The 11,294-nt window shown below is 34.5% G+C and overlaps 2 protein-coding genes across 3 annotated transcripts in view; both read right to left on the reverse strand.

Moving 5' to 3' along the window:
• clic1 (chloride intracellular channel 1) overlaps positions 1-11,294 on the reverse strand; it is a 99,589-nt gene that overhangs the window by 62,341 nt on the left and 25,954 nt on the right. The window lies entirely within an intron of this gene.
• On the reverse strand, positions 80-8,603 carry csnk2b (casein kinase 2, beta polypeptide). 2 transcript variants are annotated; one of them, XM_062436108.1, is made up of 8 exons: positions 8,487-8,603; positions 7,799-7,880; positions 6,108-6,210; positions 5,082-5,197; positions 4,459-4,534; positions 3,797-3,986; positions 2,399-2,504; positions 80-2,169 (listed from the first exon to the last, which is right to left on the reverse strand). In XM_062436108.1, the coding sequence occupies exons 2-7, from the start codon at positions 7,868-7,870 to the stop codon at positions 2,414-2,416; spliced, it is 648 nt and encodes a 215-aa protein (XP_062292092.1). In that variant the 5' UTR covers positions 7,871-7,880; positions 8,487-8,603; the 3' UTR covers positions 80-2,169; positions 2,399-2,413. The 2 variants fall into 2 exon arrangements, with proteins under 2 accessions (XP_062292092.1, XP_062292091.1); XM_062436107.1 differs by having other exon boundaries at positions 80-2,504.

The raw sequence follows: 11,294 nt of genomic DNA on the forward strand, positions 1-11,294 counted from the left end.
GGAAGCTCTGTGCTGACACCCAGTGGTAAGAAAGTGGTACTGCAGCCTTACAAGGAAAATTAAAAAGACAAGAGAGGTATGAAAAGAAAATAGAAGTTTATTGAGATTTCTGAATCCTGCTCACCCTTCCACAGTAGCAGAAAGACAACGACAGCAACACGACGGACATACATTAGTTTAAAATCTGGACACATAAATACAGATTCTCTTGTATCATGAAATCCAAAAAAAAACAAGAAAAACAAAAAACTATTTCCAATCACACAAACTCAAAAGTAAGACAGGAGAGAGGGAGTGAAGGGAGGGAGGACTTGTGTGTGTGTGTGTGTAATCTGGTCCTCCCTCCGATGCTTTCAGGAACAAAAAACGAGCGGCTGGTGGTCTGTTTTTTTTTCTCTAAACCTGAACATAAATATAATGAGACTGTGCGGAGGGGAGAAGACACCGGTTGAATCAGTGCAGTGGTGGAGTGAGCCAAAAGGATTCAGATTGTCTAAATTCCTCTTTCTCTTGAGTCTCCTCCTTGATCTTTAAAATTTAAAAACGAACAGCTTCATGTTTTTTGGGGAAATACGCTTAAGAGTTTAAGATGAGAAGATTTAACTATAAAGTTCGCTTAGCTTAGCATAAACACTAGAAACAAAGGGAAACTGCTAGCCTGGTTCTGTCTAAAGTAGGGATGCGACTAAAGATTATTTTCATTATCGATTAATCTGCCGTTTGAGCTATAAAATGGTGGAAAATGGCGATCAATGCTTCCCAAAGCCCAGAATACAAGCTAAAAATGTCTGAATTCACATATAAGAAGCTGATAGGAGAATATTATCTTTTTTTCCCTTAAAAAATGACTCAAAAGGATTAATCGATTATCAAATAATTGCAGTTCAATTGTCTGTCAATCGATCCAAATCTAACACCTCTAATTCACACATTATACATCATCTGTTTAATCTGTAAAAGAGTTTAAGAGCTTAAATTTTAAAAAAATGACATGTTTTTCGTGGTGTTTGGGAAGTTTAATGTGCCAAACTACTTCTTGACTTGGATTCTGTAACTGAAGTATTAAAGTAAACTCCTGTAACACCACAACTCGTTCATTTTATACGTCAGTTTCTGTACGGATTAAACAAAGAATAAACATGTTCATTACTGAACTTTAGAGGTGCTGTTAGGTGGATTTTATTACCTGTGAACAGAGTCAGGCTTACTGTTCCCAATCTTTAGCTTCATATTTCCCCTCACAGACATGAGTGGTGTTTATCTTTTTCTCTTAACTCGCCGCCATGAAGCAAATAAGCGCATTTCCCAAAAACAATTCATTTTATGAGAGATGGAGTAACGAGGGGAAGGTGTGGTGTGGCTGCTGCTGCAGAGGGGTCTCGGTTGGAGGGAGGAAGGGGTTGAGCAGGGGGGGTTGGGGGGGTTATATTCTCACTTGGGGTACCTTTACATACAGTTATTTGACACGCGCACAGACAGCTGGAAAAACGACACAAGCTTGATTACAATTGTCTGAACCAGAAGAAGAAGTTGTTCATGTTTTTGACCTATTTTTTTAAAAACAGCAGAAGTAAATGAAGACTCTCTGAGAAACAATCACACCATCGGGGTGTTTTTCGCTGCATCTTAAGGCAAATTTAAACAGAATGCTTTGCGTAAAATCACCACAAAACATCAGACAAAAAAAAAAAGAAAAGAAAAACAGCAACCAAATTATTCTTTTTTTCTTTTTAAACAAATGAGCGATACAGAAAAACACCCGTCCAAACTGTCTCTGCGAGTGCCAGCCTGAGTGTACATGCACTGGGGTAGGTGGAGTGGGGGGAGGGGGGGGGCTAACAGGGAGAGGAGGCAGGCTTCCAATGACGGAGGGTTTACCACCACTCTTTACCAAACTGTGCCAAATACAGAAAAAAAACAACATTGCACTTTTTTCTTTCTTTTTTTAAGCTTTCTCTCATCTGTCGCCCAACGATTGGATAATTTCCTCATCAGCGTGCTCGTTAAGCGGCAGCTCCTGTGTGTTTCCTCACCTCCTGTTTTTGGCACTGATGAGTTTGGTAAGGTGCGTGCATGGAATCCCACGTGTGTGTGTGTGGTTGCATGTGTGCGTGTGTGTGTGTGTGTGTGTGTGTGCGCGCTGAAGATCATGGCTGTACGTTCTTGTGTCTCACTCACACTCAAAAATCTTTACACTTTTGTAATTTTCATTTTGTCTTAAACTAAACCAAAATAATACAGTCCTCAGGTTGGGGAGGGGACATCTGAAGAGCTTTGTAGAATGCAGGTGACCTCTCCCCATTTCTGACAATTATTCTTTCCTGTTTTCTCTCTCTCTCTTCCTTTCTCTCTACAAATCCATCCATAGTCCCCTTCCTGGTCTTCTTCTTCATCATCATCATCATCTGTCTTTCTAGCGGATGGCCTTGACGGGGCTCTTGAAGCTGGAGGCCGCTTGCAGCTGCAGCTGGTAGGCCATGGGGTGGATCTTGAACCCGTACAACCTGGAGAAGGAAAGAAGACAGAAACAAACACCTGAGCATTTTTGAAGGAATAACACGTGATGTAAAATAATAAAACGTCAAATACAAATAACTACACGCGGTCTGATCTCTCTTTATTGTTTGTTGCTTTATTACTTAAGTGACTATCTATCTATATATCTATCTGAAATCAATAAGGCTGTGATCCAGATCATATTTGCTTTTCGGGAGACAGCAGTGAAGTGTGATCTTATCTCCTGTAATTCTTCCTGTCACAACATAATAAAACTGGATGCATGTGACAAATAAAATACATTGAGTGTCTTAAATCTTACATACTGTTCATAGTATCACCTCTTAATTAGTCCCTACACATAATTTCTGAACTAGAATCAGTTCTTAATAAATTGGTGATTAATCGTTAATGAAGCTTTCAGAGAGCAAAGAGTTTTTACTCTTTTTGTTGATGGAGAAATAAACATTTAAAATCACGTTCTATATATTTGTCCAATGTTACATAACACAGGAGAGCATGATGGTGTCAGTGAATTATATTAAATGTGAGTAAACAGTATTTTTTAATAAACATTTGTCAAACACTCAACAAAAATGTGTCACAGCTGCACAAAAAATGTGTTTTAAAAGTTAGAATATTTCCATTTTTGCATATTTTTGGTCACAGTAGAATGAGTCTTCAAATTTCTGGCTAAAAGAAAAAAATGATCTCTCTCAAATGTCAAATTGGGTCAAATTAGACCCTGAGCAGTATGTAAGGATTAAAAGCTTTAAATATGTTTTAAGTGTCTTATCAACCCAAAACTTAAAAAATGGGTCATGACACAGGAAAGCATGAAATTCCTATAAAACTATTAACTCAATTTTCGTTGGTTTCGTAAAACTATAACTAAAGATAACTTTCATTACAGATTAATTTGCAGATCTTCCTTCAAGGCTGAGTGATATCTCTAATTAATTTAATAAATTTTAAATTTTGTTTTTGCACCATGTGTAAAATGTCTAAATCATAAAACTTGTTATTACAATATTTACTTTTTCGGGGAGAGTTAAAAAGGGGGGAGATCACATTAATTAGGTTATCGACTTATCATACAATAACGTAATAATCAATATCATCACGTTTATATATCGACTTATTGTATGATACATGGACATGGGATAGATGTCATTATCGGGATATAAAATGAGATTTTGGTTATATCACCCGGCTCTACTTGAAACTAAAATTGTGGTGCAGAGCAGGTAAACAAACGCAGCGACACAATCCACCTTTGAGCTCGACATGACGCACTCACCTCGGGACAAACTGATTGGCGGGCCTCTTGGGCCTGTACTCAGGGTGAACCATGAAGAGCATGTGGGGGAAACCAGTTCCGAAATATGCTCCATCTGTGTGGTGGTGCCTGGAGGACTTGGGTGTGTAGACGTCCATGCACTTGGGGCAGTACAGCTTCACCATGGCCTCTCCAGGGATGTCTGACAGGCCTGCGGAGGAAGAGGACAAGGAGTAATTTAACATACATCACATCTGTCTCTATCACTGCTAATGGAAAGACATCCTTCCTTCCTTCCTTCGTGGTTTATTCTCCATGTAAATTTAAATTTGAATAGAAAATAACAGCATGTTATGATAAGCTCTGTCCACGGCGGACTGATTAATGGACATGGTTGTTTTTTAGTTCTTACACCTCCTCTTCCATGGTCAGATGTGGGAGAATGTTTTTAGACTTATACAAATAACACTGCACCCTCACTGCAGCTAAAATTCCTGAAAACTCTCTTTGAATCTTTGCATTCATCAAACCTCATGCAAAACATTTAGACAGTGACACTGAAAAAAAAAAGTTCCAGTATCATTTGTAAAACAAAAACTTCATTAATAGATCAACATGTTATGGATGAAATTATATGCATCCCTAATAAATGTGAATCACTTAAAATCAGTCTTTTTACTCACCAATAGGAAGCATCGGCTGATTCTCACAATACACCCGGGGACAATAGCCAAAGTCTCCCTGCTGATATTTCTCCAACTACGAGGAAGAAAAGAGATTTAAAGAGTAAATAATAATAACAATAATAACATTAATAATAATAATAATACACGTTTTTAAATACACTTTTGTTTTTGAAAGTCTTCTGAAACCAGACTTAATCTTTAAAAATCTTCAATTTTAAGTAAAGGTGCTACTAACAATTATTTTACGATTAAATGATTTTGTTTACTATCACATATGAATAAACAATACAGCAAATATTCACATTTGAGAAGCTGGAAACAGAGAGTTTTGACATTTTTCCCCCCTAAAAAATGACTTTTAAACAATTATCTAAAGAGTTGGCAACTAGTTCTCATTTTTGAGAATTATTGTAATAACAGCTTAAAAGGTGTATTTATTTCCTGCGTAAAAACCCATCACTGAATATATTAAATGAGCCTTTCTTCCTGTTATACTGCATCAGGATTCAATTGTAATGTTACACCTCCTCAAGAAAAAAAAAGGTGATGGAAAAACAGCGTCTCTAATGCAGACAGCAGCAGTGGTGATGGTGGTTTTGAGTGATGAGGCAGGCGCCTACCATCTGTGCGATGCCTCGGTTGGTGAGGATGTAACGTGCGTGGATGAGGCCGTACAGCATCTCGGCCGCCTGCTCGATCAGGTCGCTCTGGTTGGGATTGTCCTCCAGCTCCTCGTCTGAAAAACACAGAATAAAAACAAAAGATTTTTATCAACATGACGGGAAAACACCAGAAGCTCAACAAAGAGATATCATCCTTTTTTTAAATGTATTCAAGAATAAAGACACGACGGTTTTTTAAAGTGTGACACATCAATGAATCCTTAAAAAAAAGGGCACTAAACAAACACAACAGACGTTCTGAAGAAGCCTGGAAAGGACTCAAAAGAACAAAAATGAACGATGACTTTCAGAAATCTGCTCTGCTGTCTGTTGTTTGTGATGATTTAAGAGAGGAGAGACGCAGCCTGCTGAGAAGTAGGGCAGACTAACCTTAAAATTAAAAGTATGCTGAAATCACATGACCCGCTTCTGTCTGATTTAATTTATTCACACATGCTAAGATAATAAAATAAATATATAAAAGGCAGCAAAACATAACAAAATAGAAATGACAGCAAACTGTAGATACACAACAAAATAATAACCATTAAATGGTGGAAAAGGATTTAAGATGAACTCTGACCAAAAAAACAAGAGAATAAAAACTACTAGAAAAAAAGAGGAATATAACACAAAAAAACAACAAAAAGATTTCCTTTAACTTATTTAATGTTCTACATGTTTTCATTTCTTCACTATAGTTGTTCCATATATTAATTCACCCTGTTTTTTTGCAGTTTTGCATTTGTCCTCACTAATTGTTTATAATCTTAAACTTTATTTATTAGTTTTCATGTGTAAAAGTTTTTAAAATGACTGAACAGCAGATGTAGAAGTCAGGAGCAGTAATGATAAACACCTGCAGCTACTTTAATTTTACCTTTTTATCTGTTCTGCACATAAAAGATGATGAAGAATATTTAAGAAGGTAACCAGAGTTTAACTAAATTTAATAATGTGCAGGCCTGAATGTGACAAACAGACCTGGTTCGAGGTCCAGGATCATGTCGAGGGCCTGGCGGTAGTGGGGAACCTGCTCATTGAGCCCCGTCAGGTTGAACTTGTCCTGGATATAGTCTTCATCCACCTGAGAGAGAGGGAAAAAGTCAGATGAGAAATAAACTGGATTATTGTAATTATTTGGTTTGTTTTCACTTTTATGTGGTCATATCATTTTCTGTAGTATTGTGAAATGCTAACTTTTTTTTTCAGGTGGAGGCGTTGAATAAGCCCATTTTGTGTAAATTTTAACAAAAAAATAAAGAAATAAACTAAAAATAAACTAGTAAACTAAACTAATTATTTGGTGAAGAACTTATTGTGGAATAAAACAAGTCACATTTTTAAAAATCTGTCAAAGAGGTTTATGGTTGCAAGGTCATTAGATGAAGGATGCTGCAGGTCGGCTTTCTTTGATTTTACATTAATTTGTATGAACTTACTTGGAGGAAACCGTTCTCTATCTGAATTAAATAATGTATTTTGTTACTTTACAGCCGCCTGACATTGATTTTTCTCCGCTAATAGGTCATTCAGAAGATTTCCTGCATTCAACATTTTCTCGTCATCGGTTTAATGAACAGATCTGTGCATGAAATGTCTGAATTATGTGAGATAAGACCATGATACACAGTATACAGTTAGTGTGAGTTATTTTGATAATTGATTAATAATTTGGACTCATTCCTTAAAAAAAAAAGTTAAATTATCTTTCTTTCTACTCTGTTTCCAGCTTCTCAAATATGAATATCAGGTTTCTATCAAAGTGAAACAGTCCACTACTCCAATATCTTTTGAGTTGTGGAGAAAAAGACTTTAAAAGGATGTCACCTTGCGCTTTAGAGGACTGTGATGTTCATTTTGTAGACAAAACAATGGAGAGATTAACGGATAATGAAAATAAGCATAAGCTGCAGCACTACTGTACCTTGTGTTTTTAGTTAAAATAACTAAGAAAGTCTGCTAGACTTATAACTTATATTTTTATACATTTCTACCTTGATGAAAACAGTTCATACACATAAATAGGGCTGCAAACAACGACTATTTTCATTATCGATTCATCTGATAATTATATTCTCAAATAATTATTTAGTCATTTGTGGTATTAAATGTGAGAAAATGGTATTAAAAAAATGTAGGTTGCTGTTTCTCTAAGCCTGAGGTGTTTCTTCAAATATCTTATTCTTGTTTTTTGACATAAAAAAACAGAAAACATACATTTTTCACAACTGAAACCAAAGAATTTTAGTATTACCACCAGCTTTTAATTTAAATTAATTATGAGACATGTCTACCTGGATTAAAACTATTCATAAACATAGCTGGGCTGCAAGTAACTACTATTTTTATTATCAGTTAATCTGTCCATCATTTTCTCAATTAATCGATTAGTTATTTGTCGTATTAAATGTGAGAGAATTGTAAGAATGTAGATTACTGTTTACTCAAATATCTTATTCTTATTTTTTGACCACAGGAACCAGAAAATATACATTATTCACAGTTGGAAATAGATAATTTGAGTATTTTCTCTTAAAGATGACGATTAATCAGTTATCAACATAGCTGACAATTAACTTAACTGATTAATTAATCTATAAATTAGACTAATCGCTGCATTCCTGGACATTAAAGAGGGATTCAAAAATACAGGAGAATAAAACAAAACTCACCTCACAAAAAAACTCATTCCCCCTCAGACCACAAAACCAGGAGATCCATGACACTTCCTCTGAACTGCTCATCTCTGAAGACCTTTAGAAAGAAAGAGAAAAGAGATAGAAAACATGACAATAATAAAATAAACACTTTTATTCTGAAAAGCAACTTCCGGCCTCAGATTCAACAGCAGCTGATTATATTCTACCATAATATCTATAATAAATACAATATCAGTAAGGCAGCAACCAAATCAGATACTGTGCAAGAATAATACACTATCAATAAAAGTATAATTTGTCTGTTTAAAGGAATAACTTAGTTAATTTAGTGACCGGTCTGATTAAAGCTAAGCTAACTCGCTAGCATCCTTATCATCTAAACATTATATGTTTTTAAATTTCCAGCTACATTACAAAACAAATATAATTTTAAGTAACTAAAACGTGTGTTATTCGTGTTAAATCCGATCTTTAAATGTATAATGAAGTTTTAACACGACGATAAAACGGGTTTATTTTAGCTCGTTTTAAGCTACTAGCGGCTAGCGGCTAGCATGAGATCCAAGATGGCGGCTGGTCAGAAAGCAGAGAGCAGGCCTCATGAAGAAGATCAGCTCCGTCAAACAGATAGAGAAAGGTCTGCGTTTTAAAAAGTCTCACTATTAGTTAGATGAGTATGTTATTTTTAGCCCAAGCTTACCCGGTGTTTATAACTTGTATCCTGCTGTAAGAATCCAGACAGATCAAAGCATATATATATGTATATGGTGTAAATAAGATGGACACCACCTCCCCGGTTCACCCTCTTTGGTTTCCGTCTCTTGGTTACTGTTTCCTCCGCTGCGTCGTCGCCTGGATGCGGCGTAAGAACGCCCACTGCTGCCGCCTAATGTTCAGTTTGGGTATTACATGTATATATATTTTTTATTTTATTAAGTTTAAAAATGTTCAAATATGTTTTAACCCTTACATACTGTTCAGGGTAAAATTGAACCCTTTTTGTTGTTGTTGTGGATTAGGGTAATGTGGGACATTGACTAATGCGGGACCATTAATTGAGCTCCTGTGCATTTACCTCTTTTTCTATTCAATTACTTTAAAGCTGACTAGTATATGGCTACAGTGTAAATTATATGGTTTAAAATTACACATGTGAACGTACAGACTTTTTTTTAAACCTAAAAATATGGGTATGCACATTTCAGAATGTTTTGGCAGATAAAGCTGCATTGTGTAAATGTGAATTGGTGTAGAAACTAATTATGAGTCAGAATATGAATAGTATGTGAGGGTTAAAAGGTTAACAAATATTAAAATCTGTCTTAACCCTTGCATACTGATCAGGGTCAAATTTGACAGCTGTAAAAACACTCCAAATGTCTTTTACTTTGAAATCTGATGACTTTTCCTAAAGTGGCCCAAAATGCACAAAAATGAAAATATTTTAAAAATGTTATACTTATCGTATAGGTGCTACAAATATTTGTCCATTGAGGCTGTTCCCGTCAAATTTGACTCGTATCTATTGGCATGTCTTTTTGTTAAATGAGTAGTAAATAGTTTTAATAAGATTGTAGTTATGAGGATTTATTTTTATGATGTAGCAGTGAAGACTGATGATGGCTCTAATGGTTATACAATAAACCCCACAGTTCCACAAAGTTCATATTGTTCAGGATAAAATAAAATTTAAAAAAAGGCTACTTTGTATAAATGAAAGTATTTCTTAGCCATGAAACCAGTGTCCCAGATTACAAAATCTACAAATTCTGAAACTTTTGAGTTCAATATCTAAAAATTGTCTTCTGATTTAACAAGGAAACATCTTTCATAATGGTATTAGTTGTTGATATAATGTAGTGGATTCATATGTAAATAGGGTAAACAAGTCAGACTTGCAAAAAGTGTCCCACATTAACCTAACCCACATTTCTGCTAGGTGGACTTTTCATAATGTGATCCTGAATATACAAAAATGGAAATAAAACGCATCATTTTATAATTTTTGTGCAGCTGATATACATTTCTGCAGAGACAACTTTGAACTGTGTCCATTTAAAAATAATCAAAAATCACCATTCAAACATGTTGTATTCTTCATCTATAAAATATTTTCCTGGACGGTAATATAACGATTGTGGATTTGTCTTTTTTTCTCCATAAATAAATAGAATACACTCTTCAATAAGGATTAATTGAATATTTATTAATGACTGATGGGGAATTTATGAATATGAATTAGTGTAGAGACAAATTATGAGTCAGAATATGAACAGTATGTAAAGGGTTAAACAAGTCAGGTGTTTTTATTAAAGCTGAAATAGGTTTAATCACATGTTCATATTGACTGTTAAAAGATCCTCTTCAAAATGTGCTTTCAATGGAAGTGATGGAGGACAGTCATTTTCTGCCAAAAAATACATTTAAAAGTTTATCTGAAGCTTATAGGATGCTTCTGCAGTCTGAGTCTTATTAGCATCAAATTCCCTTTTCATGTTATACTGTTGAATAGTCTAATGTTTATAAAAATGCTTGTTTTTATGAACTGATTGTACGTTTTATTCATAAAATATTCAGAGAAAATGAGCAGTAAGTATAGTTGTCAAACAAATCACAGAAAATGTAGTGGAGCAGACGATGGAAATATTCATGGAAAGTACAATTACCTCAAAACTGACTTTTAATTAACCTCGCTTGTTGCTCCTCTCATGCTCATATTGTTTATGTTTTACGTTTGTTTCAAATGTAAAGTGCATTACAAATAACATGTACTATTATTATTATTTATTATTAAATTGTACATTGAGTAAATATACTATAAGTAACTTTCCAACCACTAATAAATTATAATATATTCAAGCATATTACAAAGCTTTGGTTTTAAGATACTTGTAATGCAGTTTGTGGCCACTTCACATCATTATTTCTCTTTTTAAATGTGTTAATAATTATATTTAATTGATGAAATTAACATCAGGACATTTTGTCATACATAAGTGTAACTAATATTAATAATAGATGCTTTTTATTCATGTCACCCAATGTGATACTGGATCAACAGTATATCTACACAGATTTAAGCCGTCATTAATATTATTAGTTACATCTTTTTTTTTTATGTTGTGGCAAAATGCAGTGAAAAACAAGTTCGAAGATGTATAAAATAATCTCAGAAGAACAAAGACGATGCAATTACATTTTTTTTCCATTAAATCAAAAGTTTATTATTTAACTTTGCCTTCTCTGTATAACTTTATTATAATAAGACACTTCTCTGCTTGTACATTGCTCCCTTGAACTAAAAATGGCAACATTTTGTTTGTGGGAATGTAAGTTGGGGTAGACAAAAAAAAGAAGAAAAAAAAAAAAAACCTTAGATACATACCAATATACATACATGTGTGTATATTACGGTTCCATTAATAAAACCATAAATGCAAAAAAAAAAAAAAGAAGAAACAACCAAAGAAATAACCCAGTTTGAATCACTCCAGGTACCTTGGTAATG

This window comes from Scomber scombrus, chromosome 16, assembly GCF_963691925.1.
Source record: "Scomber scombrus chromosome 16, fScoSco1.1, whole genome shotgun sequence".
Classification (NCBI taxonomy): domain Eukaryota; kingdom Metazoa; phylum Chordata; class Actinopteri; order Scombriformes; family Scombridae; genus Scomber; species Scomber scombrus.